The 16206-nt window shown below is 44.5% G+C and overlaps 1 protein-coding gene across 1 annotated transcript; it reads left to right on the top strand.

Moving 5' to 3' along the window:
- Nucleotides 1-436: 436 nt before the first annotated feature.
- On the top strand, nt 437-12480 carry ARPC4 (actin related protein 2/3 complex subunit 4). Its single transcript, XM_072126871.1, has 6 exons — nt 437-574; nt 5473-5591; nt 8454-8565; nt 8850-8945; nt 9891-10061; nt 11547-12480. Exons 1-6 carry the CDS (start codon nt 572-574, stop codon nt 11550-11552), a joined length of 507 nt encoding a protein of 168 aa, XP_071982972.1. The 5' UTR covers nt 437-571; the 3' UTR covers nt 11553-12480.
- The last annotated feature ends 3726 nt before the right edge of the window (nt 12481-16206 follow it).

Below are 16206 nucleotides of genomic sequence, written 5' to 3'. Positions count from 1 at the left end.
TCAGCGAGTGGAGGACAAACCAATACGAACTGAGGGGGAGAAGTTAGACTTTATTAATGTATAATATACGTAGAGAAATATTCGACATGCAGAATAATATCCGTGATATCTATTAAATATTATAATTAAATATAATACTAATGTGTCTGTGTGACAGCAGGTAAATAATGAGACACTTTGTCCTCTTAAAATGATAAACACCCCTATTTGATCGTGATGGTTCCGTCTTCGCGCATTCCACATTCCCTAATATGGTGAGAAGCTCAAAAGATGAAACCATTTCCTTCAAAGAGGGGGAGGGCAAAGCTGTTATTTATCCTTAGTGCTGAAACGCGAGTAAAACGCGTTATAATATAGATCGATATGGTATTTTAAAATCAGAATGATTTCCGCGATGAGTTTTGGCTTGTAATTAAGAAGGTATGGTCTGACGTGAAATTAATTTAGCGCTGTATACTCCCCTGTTTTGGTAATGGTTCGCTCCGATGGCTGACTGTCTCTCTGTGAGGGGGAAGCGATCTACTGCGCAGGTGCAGAGCTGTCACTTCCGCTATCGGGAGATACCGGAGCGATGGTGAGTGAGTAGGGGAGGCTCCCCGCGCGGTGACCGGACGGGTTATCTGTGTAGTTACGTCCGTGTTGGCTGGGCGGGAGGTGCAGGCGGGAGAAGTCATGGCCAGGCCGCTGTCAGTGACTGGGAGCGGCCCTGGGGTGGGTGAATCAACCGGTGGAGGGCGGAGGCCGCCCGGGAATGTGCATGAGGCAGAGCCGGGGCCTCCTGTTCTGGCTCCTCTGACCGTAGACCTGTGTACAGGTGAGGGGCTGCACTGGGCCGGTCACACAGCGTCCCCTGCAGGTCTCCCCGGACATTGCACAATACACTGTGCTCCATACATCTGCAGGAGGAACGTGCGTTCTAAAAGATAGTCACATGATGCGATTTTACTGCGACTTGCAATAGAAATGAGTGACAATGGTAATTTTCATTGATTTCTATAGGGGTTTTAGGTTGCTATATATCCCAATGTTATGGCTGCGAGGGGCCACACGCGGGCCCCTGTGTTTCTTGGCTGCCAGAGGCCACCTGTGGCCCCTGACCCCTGTGTTATGGCTGTTGACAACTGATCTTTAAATTATTATTACAGGAGGGTGGAGTCTATACAATGTGGGCGGTGCTTACCTTAAGTTGTCGGCTAGTATAATGGTTTAGGGTAGGTAGTCAGTGAGTAGGTTGTGATGTGGGCGCCTTCTGTGTCCTGATGTTGTGGGCTGTCTCTGACTTCTGACCTCCATCTTCTGGGTGTACACATGATTGTTTCTCTTTACAGAAAGCAAGCAGAGGTAGTGATCATGGTGGGAATTGGAATGTGAAGTCTGTTGTATAGTTGCAGGATGTAACGAGGGGGAATATAAACACAAGTTACTGATCTCCCCCGGATCCCTCCAGCGCTGCGCTCAGGTCTTGCAGTGATAACATGCCTGTATGTAAGATGTGACTGTAGCGCCACAGTTTACATGGTCCGTTATTGGCGGCAGTGATGACGTGGTCTGTACAGGGGCTGCACCAGTGTAGATGGGGGGGGGGGGAGACTCCGAACACTGAACCCCTAACAAGCATTGGTGTGGAGGGCAGCCGCATAGGGGGTTCTGGTCGTATTGGGTTTCATTCATTGGGAGATTTTGTCCTTTGGGATCCTAGTAGTTGCACCCTCTGTCTTCTGTGGACAATCCAAATTTAGATGGCCATTTGGGTCTAGGAGGGTAGATATGTGATCATGCCAAAACTTGGTTTACTACAACAATGCAGTGGTCTCAGCAGCATCAGAGGGGACTGTATGCCCCGGACCACCCGGCCATCGGAATGTTCCCACCATAGACGCTTATGGATCGGATCTTTGGTTACTGGGCGTTCAGTAAACTTTAGACTGTAACAGTGATTTGTACATGCAGTGGATTCACAACCCCCAGAGATCCTATAGTTATGGTGGGATCAGCCCTTTAAGGTATAATATGTCTGTGAGGGGCCACACGTGGGCTCCTGATCCCTATGTTGTGACTGTGGGGGACCAGACGTGGGCTCCTGATCCCTATGTTGTGACTGTGGGGGACCAGACGTGGGCTCCTGATGCCTATGTTGTGACTGTGAGGGACCAGACGTGGGCTCCTGATCCCTATGTTGTGACTGTGGGGGACCAGACGTGGGCTCCTGATCCCTATGTTGTGACTGTGGGGGACCAGACGTGGGCTCCTGATCCCTATGTTGTGACTGTGGGGGACCAGACGTGGGCTCCTGATCCCTATGTTGTGACTGTGGGGGACCAGACGTGGGCTCCTGATCCCTATGTTGTGACTGTGGGGGACCAGACGTGGGCTCCTGATCCCTATGTTGTGACTGTGGGGGAGCAGACGTGGGCTCCTGATCCCTATGTTGTGACTGTGGGGGACCAGACATGGGCTACTGATCCCTATGTTGTGACTGTGAGGGACCACATGTGGGCTCCTGATCTCTATGTTGTGACTGTGGGGGAGCAGACGTGGGCTCCTGATCCCTATGTTCTGACTGTGAGGGACCAGACGTGGGCTCCTGATCCCTATGTTGTGACTGTGAGGGGCCACACGTGGGCTCCTGATCCCTATGTTATGTCTGTTGCCTGTTTTCGCTGTAGTCAGATCATCCACTATAATGTATAAGAGGAAGTGGTCATATTTAGACTTCTTCGTGATGTGATAATATACGTGACAGTAACATCCATGTGGGACGGTTCGGGCCTGTCACTGGACCAGTCGGTGTTCTGCCAGTCTCTGGCCCGTGCAGAGCAGTTGTGGTGATGACCTGCACTTTAGCCATGTGCGCAGCACACATCTCTATCCTGGAAGTTCTCTCCATCCACTTAGTTGCGGCCGGTATCACATTTATTATTGATGCCGCCACTTTCTTATTTGTATTGTTGGTCGGTGATATCATTAGTATAGTAAGATATTATACCATCATCCCATACTATGCTATCACTATATGATCATGAGGGGGACATGGGAGCTCCCTGCTGTTTAAGGGCTGAATTTTCTTCATTGTTTTTCTCTGCACAGCGCTCCTCTTAGCCACCTGGCTGTGCAGGGAACTGCCAAACCACTCCATTAGTCAGATAGGGATGCTGCATTGAGTTATCACATGCTGACATGGTCCAGATCCTGCAGGCACCATCTTCCCATTCATTCTCTATGGCCCTAGCAGGGATACCCCAGCACTGTAGCAGTGAATGGAGCGGTAGGGAGCATGAGAGATCTGTTGCTCCATTCATTAAGGCGAATCGGACCCCTGGGTTCTAACAGTCGGACCCCCATCTTCCACTCCATATCATAGGAAGCTGATTACAGGTGGGGGAGGGAGCAGGGCTGGTTGTAGGGCAGGTTTTGTGGGTTCCCCCTCAGCCTGCTGCGAGGGCCGGGGAGGTGCCTGTGGGTTGCGGCGGATGGTATTCCATGCTGTGTCCAGGCTTGTCATACGCCCCGCAGCAGAATTAAGGAAGTTTATCACAGTCACTGCATAGGGGGTTGTAAAATCTGCACAGATAAGACTCTCGCCCTCCACCAGTCCCTTCCAGAGGGTTAATATTCGTGTATTATTCACACTGCGCCGCACTCGTCTTATCTTGTGTTTCCTCAGGTTGTGGTTTAGTTATTTCCGCACATTTTCGTCACCTTTAGCCAAAGCTTCATGCGAAGTCCGTATACTGGGGTCAAGGCTGCTGGGCTTAAAGGGGTTGTCTGGTTATATGTTATCTGGGTGTTAAAAAGCTAAGCTCATGCCCTTTACGTATGGACTCTAGTCGCGGGGTCAGTAATGGAGATCCGCTGTGTAATAGAGACTCTCGTCCTCGGGAATGGTCGCCATGTATTGCTACATTTCCTCTAAGGCTTCCCCCTGCAAAACCACCAAAAGGAGGACTGGGGAAGGGGAGTTGTCTTTGATAAAGGGCTGCACCAAATGAGGCAACCCCTTTAAGTGACCTTTTCTGCATAAATAAAGATAAATATTATTATTATTACTCCAGTCACTTCCAAAGCAGCATTCATATTTTCTATATCTCCAGACATCTCTGATCATGTCCCTCCATGCTATAGCTCTGGGTTATTACATATTCACCTTGTCTGGAGGTGGAAAAATGTGTCTGCTTTCTTCCAAGAATAGCGCCACACATGACTGTGGTCTGTGCCGGTATTGCAACTCCGCTCCATTCATCTCTATACAACTGAGTTGCAATAGCAGCACAAACCATGGTTAGGTGTAGTGATGTTTTTGGAAGGAAGCTTCCTTGTTTTTCAACCTCCGGACGACCCCTTTGGATAACAGTGGCAAAGCTTAAAGGGGTTTTGTGTGTGCCAACTCTGGTTATATGACTATTTTGCGGTAGTTGTACCCGTTCCTTTAGCTTGGGCCCATTTGCTTGCAGTATAGGGGGTCACCTATCATTTTGGCTGCACCCTATTGCTCTTCCGGTAAAATAAATCTCATGTTTATTTTGCAACCAGTCAGCTGATGTTTTTTTTATTATTTTCTTACATCCCCCTGTTTGTGAAGTTTGGGGTGCGTTCAGCGGGCAGCACAGCGATCAGACTTGCCGCCCTCCTGCGGCTGCTTAGATTTCCTTCCAGCATCTTTTTCCCATTAGGTAACACGTGGGATTAAAAAGCAAAAAAAAAAGAAACCCTTTTCCATTCCTCCTCAAATAATCAGACTCCAGAAATAGATCGGTGCGGTCACGTTATTGCGAGGCTCGGCAGGAGACTTTTGTTCTGCAGGGAAGGTGGGTTTATATAGAGCAGGGGAGGTAAACCTCTACATCTTGTATTGAATGTATCTTCCATGCGAGCTATTGTTCTCTGTTACCAGCCACGCTGAATACAGAATTTTCTAATAGGGTGACTGATAGAAGGCCCCTGTACAAGGTACAAATGTCTCTGCAGCCATAGCTGGGGACAAGTCCCCGTATGACAATTCATGTTACAGCGCCAAACACTGCAGAGTGGCCGTGCGATGCTATTACAGCTCAGACTCCATTTATTTGAATGTTATCGGAGTTTTAATGGCTCAGCGTGAGCTCACTGGATGTGAGCTGCTAATAAGTAACTTGCTGTGATTGTACTTCATATCTATAAATCTATTGACGTCTGGGTGTGTACTGGGACATATTTCAACATAATACTCCCATTATACGCATGGTAATGCTCCATTGTTTCGGAGGTGAAGAATAAGACACTGATTCATCTGAGACTGGCCATATGTGTATGGGTCCACTAGATGTTCACACCTCGTGTAGTCGCATTATATACTGCAGTGTCTTGTGCAGATTCTCCATCCTCCTGTCTGGTTGGCTATGTCAGCAGATCCGGGTGCAGGACTTTCAGTCTGTCCTCCATGTATACGATAAACGCATTTCTTACAGTCCGTATTATTGTCTCTTCTCGTTTCAGTCTGCCACACTTCGCCCGTACCTCAACACGGTCCGCGCCACCTTACAGGCGGCGATGTGTCTGGAGAACTTCTCGTCACAGGTGGTGGAAAGACATAACAAACCTGAAGTGGAAGTAAGGTAAGAAGCCAGATCATTACCCGAAACCGATCATGGGTAGAGGACCCGTGCTCCCTGTGTCAGGGCAGCTGCAGGTCCTGCACGCGCTCTTCTACTCTATTCATCTCTGTGATGCTGCAGATTATTGCTGGGCACTTGGTCTTCTCTGACAGTCCCGTAGAGATGAGTAGAGTGGCAATGCACATGCTTGACTTGGGTCTCTGTGTAAATCACTGGATGTCCCTGTGATCCAACATAGTCATTGCTTATTCTGCAAATAGGTGATTACTTCTTAACTTGATCCCACTTATCTAGATAAGAAAAGTAGTCGGACCAACTGGGGTGTAAAGGGTCCTTCCGACTGCCACCCATTGGCAGATATTGGGAGATAAGAATGGAGCTGTTGAATTCGGACATGCTCTATCCTTCACTTTTTGGGACAGGAGCTGCCACCAGTAGTGTCTGCTGAAGGGTTGGCCCTGTTTTCCCATCAAAAACCGATACCTGGACAGCAGAGCCTGGTGTGTATGAGGGATCCTGTGTTCAGCGCAAGTTTCCTGTTAATTATTCTTCAATAAGGAAACTTTGTTATTGCTGCAGATTTACTGCACATATTGTCCTGGAAGGCAATGGGGAATTTATCACAACCTTGACTTCTCTCAAAAAGTTGCTCTCACCATTTTGCACAATTTTTTTGGAATGAAAATGTTGCAATTACAGACATGCGACTCTTTGGACGTGAAAATATGTGGATCAGATCAGTCAAAGTTGTTATTAACACCCCCCCCCCCCATTTCTTTAAAGGGAACCTACCACCACGAATCTACCTCTAAAGGTAGATCGGGTGGTAGGTGGATCCATAGGATGTGAGGATAATCCTCACGTCCCCGCGCTGTTTTGTGAACTTATATTATAGCTTTATGCTAATTTTGTTATGCGGCTACTGGGGCGTGGAGTAGCCGCAGCTGTGGCTACTCCACGCCCCAGTAGCCACTTTATCCCTCCTACCCACAATCTTCGGCGTGCAGATCCTTGCAGCTGCACGCCCTCGTCCGAAGAACCTGCTGTCTGCGCATGCGCAGAACAGCAGGCCCGCGTCTGTATGGTCACTGCTCCGAAACAGGCGCGGGCCTGCTGTTCTGTGCCCTCGCAGGTTACTGTTTTATAATTTTGTAAAGGCGAGGGATGGTCTCTGGGTTAGGACTAGAAAGGATTCAGCGTTCAGGTTCGCAAAGCCAATCTAGCAAGTTGACACTCCAAGCTACTAGCCGTGACTGTTTGGCTGTTCAGCTGACAATGGGGCTTATTTATTTATGGTCCCGAGGCCGCATTTCCATCGGGTTTTCCGGGGATCGCACCGCTAGGACAGAGATTTTGTTGGCGATTGTGTCACACGCGATCGGATTGTGTTGCAATCGCGCCGGCTTTCATGCAAAACAAATCGGGGGGCGGGCCATCAGAAAATTCTACGGATTCGCACAAACCGCTGGATTTAACTTAAAAATTGTGTCACAAGCCAAGCACTTACATGCATTGGGAGGAAGATGGTGAACTCCGGGGACCTGAGCGGGGAAGCAACACATTCAGCAAATCGGGCGCACGATCTTCTTGAATCGCGGCACATGGCATTGTCGTCGGACAATGCACTTTCAGGATCTCCTCTGGACCGGGTAAGTAAATGTGCCCCAATATGTTTGGGTCAGGTGGCTGAACCCCAACCATTGGGTCCACTCTTTTCTAGTTAGGACCGCTCTCTAGAATACATCACACAGAACCTCTATGAAGAGTCTTAAGGCTATACGTCACTATTACGGTAGGTTTCCTGGCACACACACAGACCTCATCAGACTCTCCTCAGGGCACGGTTTCTCCAAACTGAACACAAGCCCCTTCCCCAAACGTTCCCCTGGCGGAGAAGTCTCACATCTGTACATTGAGGTACCTGCTGGGGACACGGCTGTAATTATTATGCATCATGGGTTACATGACTTGCTCTTCCGCACTCCCCCAGATTGTTTCTGAAAAGAAAGCAACCAAAATGTTCAGGGATAGATGACAGCTTGTTGCTGTGGAAACGATGACGTAGAGGCTTGGTGCTTCCTTTTTGGAATAAGGAACCAGAGAGGTTCTTAAAGGAAACCTATCACTTTGAAATTAGACTTATAGCCCACAAATACCTTGCAAAAGCTGAGGATGAGCTGATGCCGGACCTAATCTTGACTAGTAGCAGAAACTTCTGTATTCCGGGAAAAATTGTTTTTAGCGGTATATTTAAAGCCCCTTCAGCGCACCATGCGCGCAACTGTTTGTGCGCATTATTATGGGGTGCCGGAGAGCCGGTGACGTCACCGTGCACTCAGGCACACTCGCGCATGCGCACCACAACAGTGCGGCTGCGCGAACGACCGCGGCTTCGACGGTAGTGCGCATGGTGGTAGGTTTCCTTTAAGGGAGAAATGTCTTAGAGAAGAATTACCAACAGACTGCGAATAGGAAGTTTAGTCTGACCTATAGGTAAGTATCACAGCTCCATATGTCCACCATATCCTATGCCAAACCCAGGACACTTGGTCACCTATGATGGTAGGAGTCCCACACGCAAAAGTTATTGCCGTGCGGGGCAGTAGACATGGGGGAGCAGTGACTACTGATATTATAAATAATATTTCACAGGCTGATTTAGGCCAAAGGATCTTCACCACGGCTGTCACTGATATCCAAATCTCCTGATATCTACCAATGGGTAAGAGTCGGAAGGACCTCATACACATATAGATCTCCAGTTGTCGGGGTCTTCGTCCATAGAGACCCGTCTGGCTTAGATTATTCAGGTCGGATGGGACTGAGCACAGAATTTCTTACAATCTCTGTATTATTTTGCAGGAGTAGTAAAGAGCTGCTCTTACAGCCGGTGGTCATCAGCAGGAACGAGAAGGAGAAAGTGTTGATCGAGGGATCCATTAACTCCGTGCGTGTCAGCATCGCAGTGAAACAGGTGAGTAGAAGAACGGAGTAGCATTCAGTGTGCAGCTCTTTAGTTGTGGTGGGACTACAACTCCTATCATGTTGGGGAACACTGGTTTGGATTGATAATGTCCACCCCTTCCTAGACATCTGTTGTGTATGTGGTTACCACTAGATATGCCCTGCCTGACCAGCCCTTCCATGCAAATGAATCACCAACATGTATTCACTAGAGTGCAAGTATCAGGAGCGGCGACCAATCAGTTTTAATAGTTTAATATTAATATATATATATTTTTCTTTCTTTTTCTTCAGGCAGATGAGATTGAAAAGATTTTATGTCACAAATTCATGCGCTTTATGATGATGAGAGCGGAAAACTTCTTCATCCTGCGCAGAAAGCCTGTAGAGGTAAGAAGTAATGGCAGGGGGCTAAATCTTCACCAATCACAAACAGCCTTTAATTGTCGACCTTTAGTGTTTATGGAAATCTGCCATGAAATATGAAGCATGATAAACCAGGAGCTCCAGGCACTGTGACTGTGTTATCTTCTTATATTTGTTATTCATGGCCTCCTCCCTGCAAAAATCAGCTTTCATAATTATGCTAAATATCCACTGTGCAGGAGTACTCACTTCCCACTCTATGCTGAAACTTATTCTGCTGTAGTGAGATTACATCAGGCAGAGGGAGGAAGGAAGCAGCACAGCACAGAGTGGCTCTGGTAACACCCCAGAGCCCTTCTGGCACATCTGCATAATTTTAGAAGGAAGGAGGCCGTGTATAACAAACTTAAGAAGATTACCACTTTCACTGTACTTGGATCTACGACTCCCTGGCTTATCATGATGGATTGGATCCCTGCTGCTCCGGATTTCTCAGGAGTCCCCGAGCTCCTAATAAATCTGGCAGGTGGCTGTGCTGGCGGTCTATACTACACCAGGTCCTGGCCTTGAATTGCTCTGTAGAAGGCTTTATGGCTTGCCCACTCTCACTTGGCGTGGAGTTCACGTAAGGAGAAAAATAATTGCAATTTCTGGCTGTGCACCATAAACCTAGCGCACAAGTCTTGATAAAACTCCACTACAGAGTATTTGTATCCTCAATATAAAGAAGTAACAAGCCCAATTCTCATCTCCCCCAAAATCTGCTGTTGGGTGAGGGGTCGGCTTTGCCATTTTTGACCAATCCCTTGTGGCTGGGTCCAGCTCACGTCCCTGTGTAAGAGTTTCCACATTCGTCAAACTGTACATCAAAGCAGAGCAGGCCCCCGGCGGTCACTGCGACGCTTCTGATGCGTAGGAGTAATTGGCGGCACCCATCTGATTTGGACCTGTGTTTAATCTCGTTACCAGGGATACGACATCAGCTTCCTGATCACAAACTTCCACACGGAGCAAATGTACAAACACAAGCTGGTCGACTTTGTGATTCATTTTATGGAGGAGATCGACAAGGAGATCAGCGAAATGAAGCTGTCAGTCAACGCTAGAGCCCGTATTGTAGCCGAGGAATTCCTTAAGAATGTAAGAATCCGGGGGAATAGTTGGCATATGGATTGTGCACACTTCAGGGTTTTTTTTGTTTTTGCATGTGCTGACAATTTGGTGATTTCTATTTTTATCTTCAGTTATTAAAAAAAAAAAAAAAAATCGGCATTTACATGGTATGGCACCACCTGGTGTTTACCAGATAGTAATGTTTATGTCCACCTACCCAGCTCAGTGCTAGTGGACGCACGTGCTCAGTCACTCTTCACAGCCAGATCTCTACCTAGTGATCCACTGCAGGACAGCCAATAGGATTAGCTTTCTGCCCTGCTTGTCAGGAAGAGGAGACTCCTTCTGCAAGGGAATTAAGAAAGGATGTATTCTCAGTTGCCTCTATTTTTGATTTTGATACTTTACACCTAGGGGCTCAAATAAAATAATCACTAGTATATAACATTGCAATATATATTTATATTGGGACACCAGAATAAATTTTGCTCGATCATAAAGATACATGTGGATAGGGGATACCTTGCTAGTCAGTGGGGGGTCCCCATGGATTAAGAGAACGGGGGATAATCAAGCACAATACTTGGATATTCCCATCAGTTCTCTAGACAGTGAATAGATCGGTCATCTGCATGTCTGACCTGCCCCTCCATTCATTTGGGGTCAACAGACTCAGTCCACATTATCTGTAAGGGTCCCACCATTGATTAGCCAGTTGTTATGCCTGGACACCACCTTTTAAAATGAACGCGTCGCCCAATTTTTTACATATTCAAATAGTGACATGTTCACAATGAACCCTTTTAACTAAATACCCCCTTCTTTTAGCTAAAAAATGTTTCCCTCACATCCCCATGAAATCTACTTTGTTATCTTACCTGGTACACAGCTGCGAGTAGGAGGGAGCATGTCTTGCTCGGCGAATGCCTCCTTCTCCCCATTCTTTACTTCATGTCATGTGACCAGGGTGATGCCATTGAAGGTCCTTTATTGTAGTAATATAAGACAAATGTATCTGATCACATGAAATCACAGCAGCCTCCATGCACTTGTATTCCTTCCCATCCTCCATGGAGGCTGCTGTGATTTCATGTGATCAGATACATTTTTGCCAATATTGGTATTTAGATGACATCACCCTGGACACATAACATAAAGAGCTGAATAGTGAGAAGGAAGCATCGAAAATGGGGAGGAGTCACTGGACTCGGCCAAGCAGAGGACACACCCCCTCTGACTTGCTCCTGGATCTGGCTGTGTGCCAGGTAAGATAACAAAGTTGATTTTATAGGGATGTGAGGCAAACTATTCTTAGCTAATAGAAGGGTGTCGTTTAGTTAATAGGACAGCTATGGGTACCTGTCACTGTATTTGTGAAAATTGTGGAGACAGATTCCCTTTTAAGGGGGGTTAACAAATCAATACCTTGGAGGATCCTTTTGGGTTCAGTCACGTAATGGTGGAGACGGTCACCCTCACACAGCGTCCTAACCATTGCATTTTGTTTTGCAGTTTTAAAGAAGGTTTGCGGACAGCGGATGTGACTCCCTTCATTTTGCTCCTGGATCTCTGCATCACTGCCCAGCGTGGCAGGGAAATAAAGGGCCGAGGGAGGGGGCTTGCATTTAGGTGCAGAATTAAGGAAACGGTGAATGTCTGTCAGGTAGACCTCAGGGGGAAATGTACACGACGTTTACCTTCATTCCAAATTCCCCCACAGGATGGGACAGAATATTTTTATTGTTATTTTGAGAGAAAATTTATGTGCTTGTCTGTACCTGTAATCTTCCCTTTTTTTTTCTTCTTATTTTTCCTCCATTTTTTATTATTGCTTTAGATTTCCTTTTTCCTTTCTGCCGTTTATACAAAGAAGGTCCTTCAAGTGATTTTCAATAAGTGCCCAAAACTGGAACCTTCAGTGGCACTGAAGGGGTTACTCTCGAGTGCATTATCAGCTCTCTGTCTCTTTCCATTCCCCTTAATGATTTAGTTTTTTTTTTGGGCGGGGGGGGGAACAAAGTTGACCTCTGTTTGGGTACACAATACACAGCCTGGCGCATGTATTGTAAGCTGCAGGCGGTCTTCCTGCCCTACGACCAGCCTGTCAGCGAGATGGTTCATGACCAGTAAGGACGACACCATCTTATCCAGAGGTACTGCAAGGCTTACCTACTGCCCGGCCTCACTCACACTGGTTTATAAGGAGATCCTGAACCCGCGGCCTCCACATGTCCGGAAGCCTTGCCTATATTTCCACTTCTTACAGACTTTTGCCAAATCATACGGTTTATCTAATGACGGTAGTTACCGTCCCCCCTACCCTACCACCACATCGGGAACATTGGCAATATTCAAATAGAACAAAAAAATTATATTCTGTATCTTCTGCTTTTTTTGCACTTAATGTAGGTTTTTCTTATTCAAATAAAGCCTTTTTGTCCTGTCATTGCTGGTTTTGCAGTTTTATTGTGATTTTTGTATATGAAGTTGTTGGGCAAATGGGTTGACAAAAATAATACTACAAATAATATTCTCAAAATGCTCTACTAATAGCATTTTGTGTGCAATAGAATACTGCCCCCTATGTACAAGAATATAACTACTATAATACTGCCCCCTATGTACAAGAATATAACTACTATAATACTGCCCCCTATGTACAGGAATATAACTACTATAATACTGCCCCCTATGTACAAGAATATAACTACTATAATACTGCCCCTATGTACAAGAATATAACTACTATAATACTGCCTCCTATGTACAGGAATATAACTACTATAATACTGCCCCCTATGTACAAGAATATAACTACTATAATACTGCCTCCTATGTACAGGAATATAACTACTATAATACTGCCCCCTATGTGCAAGAATATAACTACTATAATACTGCCCCCTATGTACAGGAATATAACTACTATAATACTGCCCCCTATGTACAAGAATATAACTACTATAATACTGCCCCTATGTACAAGAATATAACTACTATAATACTGCCTCCTATGTACAGGAATATAACTACTATAATACTGCCCCCTATGTACAAGAATATAACTACTATAATACTGCCTCCTATGTACAGGAATATAACTACTATAATACTGCCCCCTATGTGCAAGAATATAACTACTATAATACTGCCCCCTATGTACAGGAATATAACTACTATAATACTGCCCCCTATGTACAGGAATATAACTACTATAATACTGCCCCCTATGTACAAGAATATAACTACTATAATACTGCCCCCTATGTACAGGAATATAACTACTATAATACTGCCCCCTATGTACAAGAATATAACTACTATAATATTGCCCCTATGTACAAGAATATAACTAATATAATACTGCCCCCTATGTACAGGAATATAACTACTATAATACTGCCTCCTATGTACAAGAATATAACTACTATAATACTGCTCCCTATGTACAAGAATATAACTACTATAATATTGCCCCCTATGTACAGGAATATAACTACTATAATACTGCTCCCTATGTACAAGAATATAACTACTATAATATTGCCCCCTATGTACAGGAATATAACTACTATAATACTGCTCCCTATGTACAAGAATATAACTACTATAATACTGCCCCCTATGTACAGGAATATAACTACTATAATACTGCCCCATATGTACAGGAATATAACTACTATAATACTGCCCCCTATGTACAAGAATATAACTACTATAGTACTGCCTCTATGTACAAGAATATAACTACTATAATACTGACCCCTATGTACAAGAATATAACTACTATAATACTGCCCCCTATGTACAGGAATATAACTACTATAATACTGCCCCTATGTACACGAATATAACTACTATAATACTGCCCCCTATGTACAGGAATATAACTACTATAATACTGCCCCCTATGTACAGGAATATAACTACTATAATACTGCCCCCTATGTACAGGAATATAACTACTATAATACTGCCCCATATGTACAGGAATATAACTACTATAATACTGCCCCATATGTACAGGAATATAACTACTATTATACTGCCCCCTATGTACAAGAATATAACTACTATAATACTGCCCCCTATGTACAGGAATATAACTACTATAATACTGCCCCTATGTACACAAATAGAACTACTATAATACTGCCCCCTATGTACACGAATATAACTACTATTATACTGCCCCATATGTACAGGAATATAACTACTATTATACTGCCCCCTATGTACAAGAATATAACTACTATAATACTGCTCCCTATGTACAAGAATATAACTACTATAATATTGCCCCCTATGTACAGGAATGTAACTACTATAATACTGCCCCTATGTACAAGAATATAACTACTATAATACTGCTCCCTATGTACAAGAATATAACTACTATAATATTGCCCCCTATGTACAAGAATATAACTACTATAATACTGCCCTCTATGTACAAGAATATAGCTACTATAATACTGCCCCCTATGTACAAGAATATAACTACTATAATACTGCCCCCTATGTACAAGAATATAACTACTATAATACTGCCCCCTATGTACAAGAATATAACTACTATAATACTGCCCCCTATGTACAGGAATATAACTACTATAATACTACTCCCTATGTACAGGAATATAACTACTATAATACTGCCCCCTATGTACAGGAATATAACTACTATAATACTGCCCCCTATGTACAGGAATATAACTACTATAATACTGCCCCCTATGTACAAGAATATAACTACTATAATACTGCTCCCTATGTACAGGAATATAACTACTATAATACTGCCCCCTATGTACAAGAATATAACTACTATAATACTGCCCCCTATGTACAGGAATATAACTACTATAATACTGCCCCCTATGTACAGGAATATAACTACTATAATACTGTTCCTATGTACAACTGTACATAGGAAAACTAAATTTAAAACTAAATAGAAATCCTAATGCACTTTTTTTGACCATTTTGTGACATCAAAAAGTCAAGAAAATGCTAAGATAAATGTTCCCCATTGACTTGAATCCCTACTTGAACACTGGAGGAGATCACCTCATAGTAAAGCAGCTAAATCTTGCACATTAGTCCTAATAGACAGGGGGAGATTTATCGGTAGTGTCTGAGCGCAGAACTGGCCTAGTTGGCCATAGCAGCCAATCGGAGCTCAGCTTAAATTTTATAAACACTTGTGGGGAAATCAAAGCTGAGCCCTGATCGGTGACTATGGGCAATTACAGCAGTTTTGCTCTGACACTTCTTATATATCTGTGTCCTCAGACTCGCTGGGGTAGCGGTGGTCTCCATAGGTGGCCGTCTATGACCACATTTCCTCATCTGGTCGCTCTGCTTGGCTGCACAGAGGAGACGTTGATATTTAGCAGTCTGCAGCAGCTTCATGAAGGAAGTGGTTGAATAGTTTTATTATTTTATGTGATTTTTGAGGCATTTCCTCATGTGGTACATCCAGAAATCCTCTGTAGTCATCATAAATTATATAGAAGTCGCCATTTTGGACCCAGTGGGACACATTTCTCAATATACTATATTTGTACCATGAATACATGGAGGATGCACCTCACATAAACAACAAAATACGTTTCCTGTCAGAGATTTTGTACATATGAGACTCGGTTATTGTAATCGTGTGTGATTTACTTCAGGAAAAAATTGCTAGGCCTCATGTATACATCTGACTGACAGGAAACCGGCCTTGTTCATAGTCAACCAATCAGAACTCTGATTACACCTTCTCAGGAGAGATAAAGACATGAAAGCTGAGTTGTGATTGGTTGCTCTGGGTAGTAAGGAAGTTTCCTGTCATAGTTTGATTATTTTTGAGGCCTAGTATTTATTTTCTGACGTTAATGACAAATGAATCAGAAAATAATCTCTAGGCCTCATTGATATATTAATTTACAGCATCATGCACATGACCGGATCCTCACCCCTCCCCTTTTCATAGAAAGATGAACGCCTGCATTGTAAATCAGGAAAATTTTAATACACTCTCTGTTTTGCCGCGTGTCCACCCAGCTCGGTTTTGGAGCAGTGAGACACCATGGACTCACTGTACCATAATAGGTGCTATAGACCCCTATGGGGGCAGTGGCTGGATCATGTGCGTAAGGCCTAAATCTAACATTGATACCCAAAG

This window comes from Engystomops pustulosus, chromosome 10, assembly GCF_040894005.1.
Source record: "Engystomops pustulosus chromosome 10, aEngPut4.maternal, whole genome shotgun sequence".
Lineage (NCBI taxonomy): Eukaryota > Metazoa > Chordata > Amphibia > Anura > Leptodactylidae > Engystomops > Engystomops pustulosus.
Note: the sequence above shows the minus strand (reverse complement) of the source record. Positions and strands in the feature narration are given on the sequence as shown.